The sequence below is a fragment of the Halichondria panicea genome, chromosome 10 (assembly GCF_963675165.1).
Source record: "Halichondria panicea chromosome 10, odHalPani1.1, whole genome shotgun sequence".
Classification (NCBI taxonomy): Eukaryota; Metazoa; Porifera; class Demospongiae; order Suberitida; family Halichondriidae; genus Halichondria; species Halichondria panicea.
Genome location: NC_087386.1, coordinates 5,703,841 through 5,721,548, shown reverse-complemented (window position 1 = coordinate 5,721,548; position 17,708 = coordinate 5,703,841). Strand labels below are relative to the sequence as shown.

General features: G+C 44.4%; 3 protein-coding genes and 1 long non-coding RNA gene across 5 annotated transcripts in view; 2 read left to right on the top strand and 2 right to left on the bottom strand.

Annotated features, from left to right (window-relative positions):
* Positions 1-9,566, top strand: part of LOC135342650 (procollagen galactosyltransferase 2-like) — a 92,677-nt gene extending 83,111 nt beyond the window's left edge. The window contains exons 11-14 of the mRNA XM_064539443.1: positions 8,481-8,556; positions 8,648-8,754; positions 9,030-9,162; positions 9,363-9,566. Of these exons, the coding sequence (XP_064395513.1) occupies positions 8,481-8,556; positions 8,648-8,754; positions 9,030-9,162; positions 9,363-9,464 (418 nt within the window). The 3' untranslated portion in view covers positions 9,465-9,566. The remainder of the gene's footprint in view (positions 1-8,480; positions 8,557-8,647; positions 8,755-9,029; positions 9,163-9,362) is intronic.
* The window catches only part of LOC135342679 (ankyrin repeat and protein kinase domain-containing protein 1-like), a 63,565-nt gene extending 45,927 nt beyond the window's left edge, over positions 1-17,638 (bottom strand). For both annotated transcript variants that reach the window (XM_064539484.1, XM_064539483.1), the window contains exons 1-5: positions 17,073-17,638; positions 16,223-16,610; positions 2,377-2,463; positions 2,217-2,315; positions 2,051-2,149 (exon numbers count right to left, since the gene is read on the bottom strand). In XM_064539484.1, the coding sequence (XP_064395554.1) occupies positions 2,051-2,149; positions 2,217-2,315; positions 2,377-2,463; positions 16,223-16,610; positions 17,073-17,584 (1,185 nt within the window). In that variant the 5' untranslated portion in view covers positions 17,585-17,638. The remainder of the gene's footprint in view (positions 1-2,050; positions 2,150-2,216; positions 2,316-2,376; positions 2,464-16,222; positions 16,611-17,072) is intronic.
* Positions 1-17,708, bottom strand: part of LOC135342575 (uncharacterized) — a 242,336-nt gene that overhangs the window by 211,241 nt on the left and 13,387 nt on the right. Inside the window, exons 10-14 of the mRNA XM_064539323.1 lie at positions 14,607-14,705; positions 12,612-12,710; positions 11,786-11,884; positions 11,620-11,718; positions 10,076-10,174 (exon numbers count right to left, since the gene is read on the bottom strand). Of these exons, the coding sequence (XP_064395393.1) occupies positions 10,076-10,174; positions 11,620-11,718; positions 11,786-11,884; positions 12,612-12,710; positions 14,607-14,705 (495 nt within the window). The remainder of the gene's footprint in view (positions 1-10,075; positions 10,175-11,619; positions 11,719-11,785; positions 11,885-12,611; positions 12,711-14,606; positions 14,706-17,708) is intronic.
* LOC135342830 (uncharacterized) lies at positions 3,682-5,716 on the top strand. The gene is made up of 4 exons (XR_010396954.1): positions 3,682-3,776; positions 4,070-4,271; positions 4,445-4,611; positions 5,652-5,716. It is a non-coding gene; the product is annotated as an uncharacterized LOC135342830 (long non-coding RNA).

The following is a 17,708-nucleotide window of genomic DNA, read 5'->3' as shown; positions in this document are numbered from 1 at the left end:
CCCTTGAGCCTTAGTCACAGAATAATAGAGTTATTGTAGGGAACACACTACATTGAAAACCAATGTAAAAAAGATTGGAATGCAATTAAAAGAGAGATCACGATGCTGTTGTTACTGGCTACATGCATACAGAGCTGTCTGGTTGTCCTGTGTTATATAGACCATAAATCATAATTATAATTATGTATAACAGCAACTGGAGGGTTAGTGTATAAGCTGGAATGCAGATATGGAACGGAACATGTAGCTGGCTGTAATCATCACATGACACCTGTTATTGGAAAGAGGATCAACAACTTACACACACTGTTGCACAGTGGTAGATATTGAGATAACGAGAGTATAAATGTGGAATTTGCTGACTCCACAACCCAATGTGTGTGGAAATCAATGGCAAAAGGCTTGGTCAGTGTGTCTCTTCAACACGCACAAATTGTTTAAAGTTTCACCAAGGGCCAAAACTTTGCAGGCATGCAGATTGAAGAAAGGTATAGCTTTGGAGTGTCCTGTATAGCTATAGACTTCACACTCCACCTTATTTTGGGCACAACATAATTACTTCGCTAATTCTATAGACACGTATAATTATGTGTATTTGTAATGTTCAATGTTGCTACTATAATTATACTCAGTCTATTTTTTTTACATAATAGTAGCTTTGTGTCTATAAAAGGCTTCTGTAGCACAAGTATTTAAGACTAAGAACACCATCAGCAGCTCTCTTTTTAGTCATTCCATCTTTCGTTCTATTCCGATTCCAGCTTTACACTAACCCGCAACTGGACCAGCTAATCCACTACTCAATCCACTACTCTAGTAAATCTCACCTTATTTTGAATGTCAACTCTAGCTTTGGCAGCAATCAACAATTCCACTGCCCTCACATGACCATTCTGAGCAGCTACCCACAATGCTGTGGTCCCATCCTGTACAGAGTCAAGATAGTACAGATCCACTCATTACACAATATCACTCATACAATATCACATGACTATCTACACTAATGTCAGGGGCAGAGGACACTTTTTTAATTGATGACGTTTGCTTAGCTGGCAGTATATCATGACCTTGCTACGACAAACTCTAGGCTTGTACAACACTTGTAACTGACAATTTAGCTGGCTCTGTACATTGCTCAAGGTCTCTATGGCTAGCTATAGTGTTTCTCCAGCTGAGGTCCTGGTTAGAACTCGTCCAGATGTATATGAAAGGTGCAGTGCTCTCAACATTTGTAGCAAGCATATCTCCTAACTGAATAGGGTTCACTGGGGTTCAGCAACGGAAACAGTTAGATCTAGGTCTAAACTATACTACCCTTGAGCCTTAGTCACAAAATAACAGAGTTATTGTAGGGAACACATTGCATTGAAAACCAATGTAAAAAAGATTGGATAGATCACGAGATGCGTGTTGTACCAACTACCAGCGCTCTCTACACAAACATGACTAGCTCTGGTGTCTAATGGACCAGGTCAACAGAACATGAGGAGGCTTTGTGGCTAGTGGCCTCTGAGATGTGCGTATAGTAGCCTCGATTCCAGGCCGCATTAAAATACTGCCTGGTACCTTCAGAATATGGGTAATCGTACTACAAACGTAAAACCTTAGTACCCGTAATTTAGTCCCTAAGAATATGTTCCGTAATATTTTATCTCCATACTGAGTTCCGTGAAGCTGTATCTATTGCTTAGAAGGCTTGAACACTAGTTTGGAGGCTCTCATCTACGTCTACGATGGTCCTATAGCCAGGTTGTCTATGCAAGAATCACCATACACTTCCCATAGCCTGTACAGATCCAAGCTAAGATATCCTGACCACACAGCCGTCATAGAAGTGGATGAGAGCCTCTTTTGGCTTCAGACTAGTGTGAAAGCCGTCTGGAACAACACAATAGAGAGCTAAGCTGATGTACATGGAAAGAAAAGAGGGGATTCCCCAGATTCTGGAGAACAAACTATCACATGCTCACTATCACCATGCAATAAGTACCAGGCCGTACTTTAATCGGCCTGGAATCGAGGCTATGTGTATAGAGCTACTTACACTCACCTCTTTGGGTACATCAACATTGGCCCCAGCATTGATTAGGAGTTCCATACATTTCTGGTGACCATAGAAACTGGCTGTCCAAAGAGGAGTCTCTCCCTCCTGTACATAGGAGGAAAACAATGTAAACAGCATGTTGTGGGAAATGTATTTGTACAACAAAACAAACCTTGATCTGAGTGTTGACTGTAGCCTTGGCTGCTAAGAGGAGCCTCACTATCTCATCATGTCCATTCCTACTGGCCCAGTAAAGAGCAGTCCAACCATACTGTAGAGACAACATCATCAACCAACGGACATATTGGCACTGTAGACAGTATTCCCCTCACCTTGTCTGCCTGGTTGGGATCAGCCCCACACTCCAGTAGCTCCAGAACCACACCCACATCACCCGTCTCACAAGCATCTACAAATGCCTGGGAGAAAATACACTATCAGTAAACACACCCAAAAGATGGAATGACAAAAATTGTATGTACATGTTATATACTGTTCAAGATTCTATAGCCACCCACACAGAAGTACCAGCATACAGTCGACACTAACACTATATAAGCTGACAATGCACATTTGATACCTCCACCCACTCACTCACGTACCATCCTGGGGTGCTGTAGACATAGCTTTCTGAGTGAGACAATCAGTTCGTCAACTGATGGTCTCTGTTGAGGTCGGTCATGGAGGCAGCTAACAACAAGAGGATAAAGAGCGTGTTTCTCCCCCATTTTGTCACCATGGACAGCAGTGCTTCGACGCATGAGCTCCACCTTTCCATCATCCACGTACTTAATAGCATCGTGAGTTAAGTACGAGACTTTAGGGAAATCACCGATAACAGTGTGAATGATGAGATGACCGAATGAGAAGATGTCCAGCTTGGTAGTGTAGGTGGGTCGTTCGTCATGACACTCGGGAGGCATGTATTTTGGATTTCCTGGGACGCTTGTCAGTATATGAGTCAATCTGTCCAGGTCCACATACCTGGAGACACCCAGGTCTCCGATCTTGGCAGTGAGATCCTCAGTGAGCAGGATGTTGGGAGCAGTGAGGTCACGATGGATGAGGGGAGGGGTCAGAGAGTGGAGATAGTGAAGGCCCTTGGATACATCATACAGGATATGGATTCTAGTGGCGATATTCGTGTCTCGATAGGTTTCAACGAAATTGGCCAAGTCAGAATGAAGCCTCTCCATTATTAGACTGATGTCGTTCTTATCACGGCCGTAATGGACTCCAACGAAACCGACAATGTTGGGGTGATCCAGACCGCTCAGAATATGACACTCATGACGGAAATTTGTTAAAATCCTCTCCCTCTGTCCAAGGGATTGCTCTTGGAGCAATATGTGATGAAGCTTCTTAGCAATGCAGTCTCTTCCATTCACCGTCACTCTAAAGACACAGCCATAAGCCCCATGACCAGCTTGGTTCTCCTGTAAGCCCAATCCTTCCACCTGGACCACCAGAGCATCAAGGTCACTTCTTGTAGCCATGGAGTTTTGCAGAAAAAGGGGAGTATCTCTTTGTGTTCGTTGGTCATATGACACATTTTCCTACTGCGCATGCCCAAATAATTGGTATTCAGTAACCACGGTGTATTTCAGAGGCTTAATGATCTTTACCAAATCAGACACATAATACGTAAATTCAAGAACTTGCATGATGTGTCTTGGACCACCATGGCGAATGGAGAATCTAAAGACCTACTGTATAGGCAACACAATTCATGGTAAGTGTGAGTACCCTCCCACCCTACAATAGATACCTCCATCAGCTGGCTAAGATATCATTCTCATTACTCTCATGTGTCTGGATCTCAGAGGCGTCAGATCTCCTAAGTCACATACCTTTCAACGGCCATCTAGCTAGCTAGCTGCATATATCTGTGGATTTTATCATTTCAGTCTGTTATTATTGTGTACAGAATTGCACCTTATTATCTCAGCTACCCCACCACTAGATACCTCACACACACACACCTTGAGTATCAGAGTGTACTAATCCCGTCCCTCTCTCTCACAGATTGTTTCGTTCTCCTACTTTCTTTGTGATTGCCGGAGGAGTGACTGACAGTGACTGTGTGTAATCTGTCCTGCCCCTCTACCATTCCCACGGCCTCGCACACGGTGGAGGGCCTATGATCTTCACAGGAGCCACTTTCGTCATTACGAAAAAGTTTTCTCCCAAACACTTTTGGACCGATAGTGCAAAGTACAACTGCACTGTGAGTTGGCTAATTGACTGGGGCTGACCCACTTACATGTCTTAGATAGACTGTACGTGTTGTTATGCTTTCAGCTATTCTTGCCTTTGCTTTCACTACACAACTTGAGCTATGTATCACTGTGTACGGGTGACATCACTTCATTTATATCCACTTACTCCCCCACTGTGCAGATGGTGTGCACGATTGGGGAGTTGAATCGCTACGTGTTGGTCCAACCCCCTGGCTGTATCCGAACCTTGACCCCTTCGAGGAGCATGACGAGAGGTTCGTCCATGTTGCCCAGCTGAGACAGGAGGGTCTGGAGGCGGCCAGGCGTTCAGGGGCAGACTACCTCTTTGTGAGTTATCAGTGTGGCCATCTCTAGCCTCATTCCCGGCCCATCTATTGTAACGACCTAGCAAGGCTCTCTCTAGACGCAGTGCATCCAGCTTAGAGAGTAGATTACCACAAATTTGTGGGTAGCTGTACTTAAATGTAAATATCTTTTGATCGGAACATTTCTAAGAAATGGTGTTGATACCAATGTGTAGGTGAATGACCATGAAAACAGTAATCTTGTACAGCTAAGGTCCTAGACTTCATCACACAATTGTTCAATGGTTTAGGTATCCTGGCCATCCCTTTATGGGTGTTACAAATGTTCACAGTGTCTATAATTCATGATTTACTGGTTTTCAGGTACACTTTTGGTTAGAGTAATAACTTCTGACAAATTAATAGCTTAGCTTTCAAATTTTTGTAGTAAGTTAACAGATAAATGGGCTACATTTTGATACCAAGAACATCCTATATCCCATTGTTGAGATAACACTGAAAAGCTACATAATTTACTCTGTTTTGATGACATCAGCAGCTGCAAACCACAAACCAATGCCGCTTTATCAACCACAAACTTAATTACTTTATTACGATTACCCACTATAACAATTTGTTGTTGTTCTATTAATCACCACAAACCCACCACCTTATGTTTCCATGGAAACATTTTTGAGTATGTTGTAGCTTGGTCATTCACCTACACATTGGTATCAGCACAATTTCTTAGAAAGGTTCCAATCAAAAGAGATTTACATTTAAGTACAGCTACTCACAAATTTGTGGTAATCTACTCTCTAAGCTGGATGCACTGTGCCATTATGATACAGTGAAAGCTGTCTATAGTGGTCACCCTGTAAGCAGGTCACCCTCTATAATACAGCCAGGTTAATGAGGCCCAAAGTCTCCATAGCATGTGTTTGGACCTGTGTTAGCAGGCCACCTCTTTATTTCAACCACTGTTAGTCTGCCCAAGACAGTAGTAGATACAGTTTTAGTTATTGCAATTTTGGTATCCACAGTATCTAGCTCAGATTAACTATACAATTGTTGTTTATCCAGCGGCTAGACTGTGACAACTTTCTGGTGAACAACAGGACACTACGGATTCTGATGGATCAGCAAAGGTAAGTCAGTGCGTGTACAGTCCATAGGGAGGGGATAACTTGTCTATATGTACGAGGCTTGCACTGAATACATTATTTGCTGACCTGTGCACTTTATTATAGTACAGGTATGTACATGTAGAACAAGTTTGAATTGTCCCCTTCCCTCCACTGTAGATCTGCCTATGCACATTCTGAACACCGAGGTGTTTGGGTTCATGGTCAAACCAGAGGACTATGAGAGCCTGGACCACGAAAACCTTGGTAAGCCTCTCCCCCTTAAGGCTGCGGTGTCATCTGCTCTTTGTTAGTATAGTCAGTAGCCATCTCAGTGTGTGCTGATGTAGCTCCATTGTTGCTGTGAACAATGTGTGTGGGCGGGTATAATTAGTGCAGGTCATAATAGAGGGGCTCTTTTAATAGTGTTCCCATAACATCCTTGACTGTGTATCCATTAGTGTGTGTGTTGTCTCCCCCCACACAGTGGACCACCCCCTATACTGCATTAGTGTGTGTGTGTTGTCTCCCGCCACACAGTGGACCACCCCCCTATACTGCATTAGTGTGCGTCCCCCACACAGTGGACCACCCCCCTATACTGCATTAGTGTGCGTCCCCCACACAGTGGACCACCCCCCTATACTGCAATAGTGTGTGTGTTGTCTCCCCCCACACAGTGGACCACCCCCCTATACTGCATTAGTGTGCGTGTTGCCTCCCCCCACACAGTGGACCACCCCCCTATACTGCATTAGTGTGTGTGTTGTCTCCCCCCACACAGTGGACCACCCCCCTATACTGCATTAGTGTGTGTGTTGTCTCCCCCCACACAGTGGACCACCCCCCTATACTGCATTAGTGTGTGTGTTGTCTCCCCCCACACAGTGGACCACCCCCCTATACTGCAATAGTGTGTGTGTTGTCTCCCCCCACACAGTGGACCACCCCCCTATACTGCATTAGTGTGTGTGTTGCCTCCCCCCACACAGTGGACCACCCCCCTATACTGCATTAGTGTGTGTGTTGTCTCCCCCCACACAGTGGACCACCCCCCTATACTGCATTAGTGTGTGTGTTGTCTCCCCCCACACAGTGGACCACCCCCCTATACTGCATTAGTGTGCGTGTTGTCTCCCCCCACACAGTGGACCACCCCCCTATACTGCATTAGTGTGTGTGTTGTCTCCCCCCACACAGTGGACCACCCCCCTATACTGCATTAGTGTGTGTGTTGTCTCCCCCCACACAGTGGACCACCCCCCTATACTGCATTAGTGTGCGTCCCCTACACAGTGGACCACCCCCCTATACTGCATTAGTGTGTGTGTTGTCTCCCCCCACACAGTGGACCACCCCCCTATACTGCATTAGTGTGCGTGTTGCCTCCCCCCACACAGTGGACCACCCCCCTATACTGCATTAGTGTGTGTGTTGTCTCCCCCCACACAGTGGACCACCCCCCTATACTGCATTAGTGTGCGTCCCCCACACAGTGGACCACCCCCCTATACTGCATTAGTGTGAGTGTTGTCTCCCCCCACACGGTGGACCACCCCCCTATACTGCATTAGTGTGCGTGTTGTCTCCCCCCCACACAGTGGACCACCCCCCTATACTGCATTAGTGTGTGTTGTCTCCCCCCACACAGTGGACCACCCCCCTATACTGCATTAGTGTGTGTTGTCTCCCCCCACACAGTGGACCACCCCCCTATACTGCATTAGTGTTTGTCTTGTGTCCCCCCACACAGTGGACCACCCCCTATACTGCATTAGTGTGCGTGTTGTCTCCCCCCCACACAGTGGACCACCCCCCTATACTGCATTAGTGTGTGTTGTCTCCCCCCACACAGTGGACCACCCCCCTATACTGCATTAGTGTTTGTCTTGTGTCCCCCCACACAGTGGACCACCCCCTATACTGCATTAGTGTGTGTGTTGTCTCCCCCCACACAGTGGACCACCCCCCTATACCGCATTAGTGTGTGTGTTGTCTCCCCCCACACGGTGGACCACCCCCCTATACTGCATTAGTGTGCGTGTTGTCTCCCCCCACACAGTGGACCACCCCCCTATACTGCATTAGTGTGTGTGTTGTCTCCCCCCACACAGTGGACCACCCCCCTATACTGCATTAGTGTGTGTGTTGTCTCCCCCCACACAGTGGACCACCCCCCTATACCGCATTAGTGTGTGTGTTGTCTCCCCCCCACACGGTGGACCACCCCCTATACTGCATTAGTGTTTGTCTTGTGTCCCCCCACACAGTGGACCACCCCCTATACTGCATTAGTGTGTGTGTTGTCTCCCCCCACACGGTGGACCACCCCCCTATACCGCATTAGTGTGTGTGTTGTCTCCCCCCACACGGTGGACCACCCCCCTATACTGCATTAGTGTGCGTGTTGTCTCCCCCCACACAGTGGACCACCCCCCTATACTGCATTAGTGTGTGTGTTGTCTCCCCCCACACAGTGGACCACCCCCCTATACTGCATTAGTGTGCGTGTTGTCTCCCCTCACACAGTGGACCACCCCCCTATACTGCATTAGTGTGAGTGTTGTCTCCCCCCACACGGTGGACCACCCCCCTATACTGCATTAGTGTGCGTGTTGTCTCCCCCCACACAGTGGACCACCCCCTATACTGCATTAGTGTGCGTGTTGTCTCCCCCCACACAGTGGACCACCCCCCTATACTGCATTAGTGTGTGTGTTGTCTCCCCCCACACAGTGGACCACCCCCCTATACTGCATTAGTGTGTGTGTTGTCTCCCCCCACACAGTGGACCACCCCCTATACTGTACAGTCAGTACATCTCCAGACCACCCCCTGTCAAGAACAACTTGGGGTTGGACGCGGTAAGCTGTCTCTACTATTACAGTTATGTTGTATGTGTACGGAAATCATAAAAGTTCACTGATAATTTCCAAACAATAAATTATTTGGTAGGTGTTCATGATTGGGCTAGTACGGAGGCCAGAAAAAAGGAACCGGATGATTTTAAGCCTGGACGAGCTCAACTTCAACTACACCCTCTTTGATGCTGTCGATGGAAGGTGAGAGAAAATTAATAATTATACATCGTATGGAGTAAGGTTTTAGATAGTGGCTTATCACGTCCAACCCCAAATTGTCATTGAGAGAGGGTAGTCTTGAGATGTACTGCATGGTGTAGAGTATAGGTTCACTGTGTGTGAGGGGAGACATAACTGGCTGTACAATACAGAGGGATGGGGGAGAAGACAATACACACTAATTGATACACAAGGATGTGGTGGGGAACTCATATTTAAAAGAACCTCTTTTGTTTATTTTATCCTGGCCAGTACAGACAGTTGAATCAGAGCTACCTGGACAGTCTGAGCATCAAGTACCTATCCGGCTGGAAGAACCCTTGGGGAGAACGACCTATGACCTTTGGAGAGGTCGGCTGTTTCCTTAGTCACCACACGATATGGCAGCAGGTGAGTGGGCGTTAGTGGACACTTGTTGATGTGTACAGAAAGTATCGCTACCTGTTGCATTGTGGGCACTTGTAACTGTGTGAAACCTGTCTAATGTAGCTAGCGCTATAGAAGTTGAGCTGGTTGATGAATTAGTGGTAATAATATTTTTAAATTCCTTGATTTTCGCGATTGATTGATTGATTGTATTTCCTCTACAGCTGTGTCATGTGATCATCATGCTGTCATCTCTTATCTACTGCAAGTGGCCAAAGCAAGAACAGACATTGCAAATTGTGATGGCAACCTACCTCAAAATATAATTATGTGACTATCAACAACTTTTTAATTGAAGAATCTACTTTTGTTATTAATTTTGCACATTTCCCATGCACTTATTTGACCCCATTTTTACATGATTAAAGAAAATGTAACTGTATGGTGAAATGCATGGCAATGGTTGAGAAACAGTAGACACAAAAATTATAAGACAAAATGATGTAGTGTAAAGCAATCTACGTATCTATCAGAGGCTAGCTGCCATGGTAACAGTACAGTTAATAAGGTACAGAGTCAGTGTAGTAGTTCACACACTTGAGTGTGTCCATTCCTACTAGCCACATCATAGGCAGTACGTCCGTCCTGTATAGTGGGTATGTGAGCAGTTAGTGATGAAGGGAAATAAGGAATTTTAACACAATTACACATAAACAGTGGACATACTGTTGCCATGGTGATGAACAGTTGCTACCATTATCATAATTATACAATCATGCAGCGTGACTCACATTAGTCTTGATGTTGACGTCAGCCTTGGCCTCCAACAACATTCTAACAACTCCACAGTGACCATTATAACTGGCCATGTGCAATGCCGTCCAACCATCCTGTACAATAACAAAATAATTTAAACCAAACAAGCAGTAAATCTCACCTTCTTTTGAATGTCAACTCTAGCCTTTGCAGCAATTAATAATTCCACTGCCCTCACATGACCATTATAAGCAGCTGCATACAACGCAGTGGCTCCATCCTGTACAGAGTCAAGATAGTGTGAGCATGTGAACCATTATTCAGAGGAGTGCGAGGGTCAAAAGGTCATTTATTAAAATACCGGCTATAGATGTAAAAGTGAGTTCACCCTCGCGCCCCTGAGTTTATACATCACCAATTAATACAACAGAAATCAGCTGATCCAGAAACTAACTTGAGAGGACTTAATTGCAACCTTTGACCTTTTATTTGAAACCAGAAACTTAACCTTCTGTGACTAAGGGTATGCATTTTGATGTACTGGTGTTTGCTGCGTGGATAGATCTAGATAATAAGCTTTTCAAGCAGGCAAATAAACGATTAAACAAAAGCGTTAGCTGCTATATGCAGCAAATTAAGGTCAAGAATCCAAAACAAAAATGTTAATTTTCATAATCCCCTTAAGAAAGCGATGCTATTCCTCTTCTGACCATAACTCATCACAGACCCACTCATTATACAATATCACATGACTATCTACACTAATGTCAGGGGATACACTAGCCTCGATCCCAGGCCGCACTTCCTCCGAGAGCCAGATACCGGCTAACACAGGATAACAACGTGTATGCTCAGTAAAACAATGATGTCACATACCGTACAGGCACTTATATTTCGTGGAATGGCCTCTAAAACCATTTCGTTGCACAATGTTTGTGGAATGACTGCTTATCGGAAGACACGCCTTTTATTTTAATCTTTGTTATAGCAGATAATTCTAACAATTTTCGTCCACTTAATTTTCGTGTAGGATTGCTAACCCACGAAATCCGCGCGCTATACGGTATAGAAAGTTTGATTGAAGGTTTCTAGCCCATCTGATAGCATTCTGATAGCTACCCATAGCCTGCTATGTTAACAAAAGACTCATAACTAGCAACAGTGTGGATGACAATCGTCTGAACGGAGTGAAGGCTGACAATAGCCTATATGGACAGGCCACGCCCATCTAATACTAACTTCGATGAAAGTCTACTATACTACTGCTACTGAAAGAAAATAGCTGTACAACAAGCCTATAGCTCTGTCTCTAGCTAGCTAGCTATATATAGCTCTGTGTATGACTTTCAATAAGAATTTGTATTCTTTGTCAGGATATTTTCACTGTTAAATATAGGACTTTTACAGGAAAAATATCCATGCGCAAGCAGTCAGTAGCAGGCCTTATCTTTAATGGAAGCTGAGGTTCAGTGACGGAAACAGTTAGATCTAGGTCTAAACTATACTACCCTTGAGCCTTAGTCAAAGTTATTGTGCATTACATTGTAAAATTATTGGAATGCAATTAAAAGAGAGATCACGAGATGCGTGTCGTACCTCGGTACACCAACTACCAGTGCTCTCTACACAAACATGACTAGCTCTGGTGTCTAATGGACCAACAGAACATGGGGAGGCTTTGTGGCTAGTGGCCTCTGAGATGTGTGTACAGCTACTTACACTCACCTCTTTGGGTACATCAACATTGGCCCCAGCATCGATTAGGAGCTCCATACATTTCTGGTGACCACTGAAACTGGCTGTCCAAAGAGGGGTCGCTCCCGACTGTACATAGGAGGAAAACAATGTAAACAGCATGTTGTGGGAAATGTGTTTGTACAACAAAACCAACCTTCTCCTGAGTGTTGACTGTAGCCTTGGCTGCTAAGAGGACCCTCACTATCTCATCATGTCCATTCCTACTGGCTACAAACAGAGCTGTCTGGTTGTCCTGTTATAGACCATAAACCATATAGTTATATATCACAGCAACTGGACCAGCTAATTGTACACTCTCCACTACTCAGTCCACTCATACACAGAGGTAGCCTCGTTCCCAGGCCAATTTTTTTATAAGGAATGGAAGGGAGGAAAATGCGGCCTGGTGTCTACTGATAGCGCTTAGTTATGCTGTAAAATATGGGGAATCCCCTTCTTTTCCCCCTATCTACCATGCTGTGCTTCTATTGTGTTGATCAAGAAGGCTTGCACACTAGTCTGAAGCCAGAAGAGCCTCTCGTCTACTTCACGACAGTCGTATGGTCGGAATGTCTGAGCTTGGAAGGACTGGCTATAGCAGGTCATTGTGCATGCTTCCTATGGTACTTCTAACTGCTGCTTGAGAAGACAACTATACGACCATCGTAGAACTAGAGACTACTGGCCTCAGACTTCAGACTAAGTGTACCAGCTTTCTTGGCCAACGCAATAGAGGGCATAAGCCATAGCTTCAGTATGGAAGTACGTATTACGGAACATATTCCTAGTAAACAGACTAGTTTGCAAAAGTTTTACATTAGTGCACGATTACCATGCGCACTAACACCCAAGCAATGGACACCAGGCCTTTTCCCCTTCGAAAAAAGCGGCCTAGGAACGAGACTAACACAGAGGTGACAGTACACACTCAACCATGGAATCAGCAGAGTACACAAAGACCACCATGCAGCGTGACTCACATTAGTCTTGTTGTGAACGTCAGCCTTGGCCTCCAACAACATTCTAACAACTCCACAGTGACCCTCCTTACTGGCCACGTACAATGCTGTGGCTCCATTCTGCACAGAGTCAAGATAGTACAGATCCACTCATTACACAATAATATTATCACTCATACAATATCACATGACTATCTACACTAATGTCAGGGCAGAGGAGGTACGACACTTATTTAATTGAAATCTTCATTTGTGATGACGTTTGTTTAGCTGGTAGTTAAGGTTACGGTATACTGTTCCACCCACGCTCAAATCTGCGTGGGTGTTCAATGTAGTTCAGCTAGTAAAATGGCTCTCATCTGGCAATGGTTATTCTGCGTTAATTCCAGGCACCAGGAAATCCCTCCTTACCGTATACTCTGCTGTTTCTTATTATACGAATAAAGGGGCAGTGTGACTAGAAGAGTTTTTCCCAAGAGAGTAAGTAAGTTACAACAAAGTTACGGCCATTTTTCTAGCTGTTTTTGTAGGCTAATATAGCGACTGTAGAGTAGTAACAAGGATATATTTTTTGCTGTAAGGTCTCTATGAACAAGATCTCTTCGAGTCGCCCTCCAGTAAGTCTTCAGGCATCGAATACTGGTCAGGAAGACAACCTAGAAGCTATGCAGTCAACAAAATTTGACGACAAAATACTCAGTTTTTCCAGCTGACCTCAGACCACTTCATTGGATTACAAGACATATAAACTCTGAGTTATTATTGTAGCTAGCATTGTTCCATGTTCTCTTTCCATTGATAATCGTTGCAAGTTACAAAAATAACGTTGTGATGAGAAATAAATATCTTATGAATCATTGATGAGCAATTAGTATACTGTAACCTTAACCGCGACCTTGTCACGACAAACTCTATAGGCCTGTAGAACGCTTGTAACTAGCTGTTTAGCTAGCTCTGTACGTTGCTCAAGGTCTCTATGGCTAGCTATAGTGTTTCTCCAGCTGAGGTCCTGGTTAGAACTCGTCCAGATGTATATGAACGGTGCAGTGCTCTCAATATTTGTAGCAAGCATATCTCCTAACTGAATAGGGTTCACTGGGGTTCAGCGACGAAAACAGTTAGATCTATGTCTAAACTATACTACCCTTGAGCCTTAGTCACAGAATAACAGAGTTATTGTAGGGAACACACTACATTGAAAACCAATGTAAAAAAGATTGGAATGCAATTAAAAGAGAGATCACGATGCTGTTGTTACTGGCTACATGCATACAGAGCTGTCTGGTTGTCCTGTGTTATATAGACCATAAACCATAATTATAATTATGTATAACAGCAACTGGAGGGTTAGTGTAAAAGCTAGAATGCAGATATGGAACGGAACATGTAGCTGGCTGTAATCATCACATGACACCTGTTATTGGAAAGAGGATCAACAACTTACACACACTGTTGCACAGTGGTAGATATTGAGATAACAATTTCATTGTTGAGAGTATAAATGTGGAATTTGCTGACTCCACAACCCAATGTGTGTGGAAATCAATGGCAAAATGCTTGGTCAGTGTGTCTTCAACACGCACAAATCGTTTAAAGTTTCACCAAGGGCCAAAACTTTGCAGGCATGCAGATAGAAGAAAGGTATAGCTTTGGAGTGTCCTGTATAGCTATAGACTTCACACTCCACCTTACTTTGGGCACAACATAATTACTTCGCTAAGGCTATAGACACGTATAATTATGTGTATTTGTAATGTTCAATGTTGCTACTATAATTATACTCAGTCTACTTTTTTTACATAACAGTCTTCTAAAATTAGCTTTGTGTCTATAAAAGGATTCTGTAGCACTTTAACAAGTATTTAAGTCATACTACACTAAAAAAATACAGAGCACCATCAGCAGCTCTCTTTTTAGCCATTCCATATTCCGTTCTATTCCGCATTCCAGCTTTACACTAACCCGCAACTGGACCAGCTAATCCACTACTCAATCCACTACTCTAGTAAATCTCACCTTATTTTGAATGTCAACTCCAGCCTTAGCAGCAATCAATAATTCCACTGCCCTCACATGACCATTCTGAGCAGCTACCCACAATGCTGTGGCTCCATCCTGTACAGAGTCAAGATAGTACAGATCCACTCATTACACAATATCACTCATACAATATCACATGACTATCTACACTAATGTCAGGGCAGAGGAGGTACGATATTGTTTTTTAATTGAATATTCCATTGTAATGACGTTTACGGGTTCAGCGACGGAACAGTTACCTCTAGGTCTAAACTATACTACCCTTGAACCTTCGTCAAAGTTATTGTGCATTACATTGGAATGCAATTAAAAGAGAGATCACGAGATGCGTGTCGTACCTCGGTACACCAACTACCAGTGCTCTCTACACAAACATGACTAGCTCTGGTGTCTAATGGACCAGGTCAACAGAACATGGGGAGGCTCTGTGGCTAGTGGCCTCTGAGATGTGTGTATAGTAGCCTTGATTCCAGGCGGCATTAAATACAGCCTGAATATGGTAATCGTACTACAAACGTAAAACCTTAGTACCCGTAATTTAGTCCCTTTACTAAGAATATGTTCCGTAATATTTTATCTCCATACTGAGTTCCGTGAAGCTGTATCTATTGCTTAGAAGGCTTGAACACTAGTTTAGAGGCTCTCATCTACGTCCACGATGGTCCTATAGCCAGGTTTTCTTCGCAAGAAGCAGTCAAGAGGCACCATACACTTCCCACAGCCTGTACAGATCAAAGCTAAGATATCCTGACCATACAGCCGTCATAGAGGTGGATGAGAGCCTCTTCTGGCTTCAGACTAGTGTGAAAGCCTTCTGGAACAACACAATAGAGAGCTAAGCTGATGTACATAGATAGCAAATAGATCGGGAAGAAAGAATAGAGGGGATTCCCCAGATTCTGGTATCACATGCTCACTATCACCATGCAATAAGTACCAGGCCGTACTTTAATCGGCCTGGAATCGAGGCTATGTGTATATAGCTACTTACACTCACCTCATTGGGTACATCAACATTGGCCCCAGGGTCAATTAGGAGCTCCATACATTTCTGGTGACCATAGAAACTAGCTATCCAAAGAGAGGTCTCTCCCCACTGTACATAGGAGGAAAACAATGTAAAAGGAAATTGTAGGAAATGTGTTTGTACAACAAAACCAACCTTGTTCTGAGTGTTGACTGTAGCCTTGGCTGCTAAGAGGACCCTCACTATCTCATCATGTCCATTCCTACTGGCCCAGAAAAGAGCAGTTGCACCATCCTGTAGAGACAATATCATTAACTAACGGACATTTGGCACTGTAGACAGTATTCCCCTCACCTTGTCTGCCTGGTTGGGATCAGCCCCACACTCAAGTAGCTCCAGAACCACACCCACATTGCCCGTCTTACAAGCATCCAGAAATTCCTGGGAGAAAATACATTATCAGTAAACACACCCAAAATATGGAATGACAAAAATTGTTATGTACATGTTATATACTGTTCAAGATTCTATAGCCACCCACACAGAAGTACCAGCATACAGTCGACACTAACACTATATAAGCTGACAATGCACATTTGATACCTCCACCCACTCACTCACGTACCATCCTGGGGTGCTGTAGACACAGCTTTCTGAGTGAGACAATCACTTCGTCAACTGATGGTCTCTGTTGAGGTCGGTCATGGAGGCAGCTAACAACAAGAGGATAAAGAGCGTGTTTCTCCCCCATTTTGTCACCATGGACAGCAGTGCTTCGACGCATGAGCTCCTCCTTTCCTCTGATAGAGTTGAAATAGTTGCGAATACTTTGAGGTACGTTCTTGACTTTAGGGAAATCACCAATAACAGTGTGAATGATGAGATGACCGAATGAGAAGATGTCCAGCTTGGTAGTGTAGGTGGGCGGCTCCACATGACACTCGGGAGGCATGTAGGTTGGATTTCCCGGGACGTTTGTCAGAACATGAGTCAATCTCTCCAGATCAACATACCTGCAAATGAACATTAGGTTTTACATGTCTGCCTTTGTTTTCCCACATTAGGCCACTCCAAGTGACACTCTGGTTTCTGGTCCTGAAGTTTTTCTAATTGCATGCGGGCGGGCGGCTTTTCTCATTATGTCATTATCAATTTCACCTTATGAATCTCATCATTTTGCAAATGAATATCATTATCACACATTTTGTACCACATGGACCATTTTGCGCATGCGTAGTAGAAATAATGAGATAGAAATCCAATAATGAGATAGCCTCGATCCCAGGCCGCATTTCCCGCTAGGGAAGGCCGGTGAAGGAGGCTAATAATGAGATAGAAATCCAAGAATAAAATCTGATGCGGGCGGTGGACCAGAAACCAGAGTATCACTTGGAGTGGCCTTAAGTAAATCTCCTTTTTGTCTCTAACTCATAAAAAAAAAACATTTTCCTTTGTTGCAAAAAAACAAAACATACCTGGAGACACCCAGGTCTCCGATCTTGGCAGTGAGGTCCTCAGTGAGCAGGATGTTGGGAGCAGTGAGGTCACGATGGATGAGGGGAGGGGTCAGAGAGTGGAGATAGTGTAGGCCCTTGGATACATCATACAGGATATGGATTCTAGTGGCGATATTCGTGTCTCGATGGGTTTCAAGGAATTTGGCCAAGTCGGAATGAAGCCTCTCCATTATTAGACTGATGTCGTTCTTATCGCGGCCGTAATGGACTCCAACGAAACCGACAATGTTAGGGTGATCCAGACCGCTCAGAATATGACACTCATGACGGAAATTTGTTAAAATCCTCTCCCTCTGTCCAAGGGATTGCTCTTGGAGCAATATGTGGTGTACCTTCTTAGCAATGCAGTCTCTTCCATTCACCGTCACTCTAAAGACACAGCCATAAGCCCCATGACCAGCTTTGTTCTCCTCTAGACCCAATCCTTCCACCTGGACCACCAGAGCATCAAGGTCACTTCTTGTAGCCATTTTGGACTTTTGCAGAAAAAGGGGAGATCTCTTTGGTCATATGACACAAACTCCTACTGCGCATGCCCAAATAATTGGTATTCTGTAACCGCGGTGTATTTCAGAGGCTTAATGATCTTTTGAT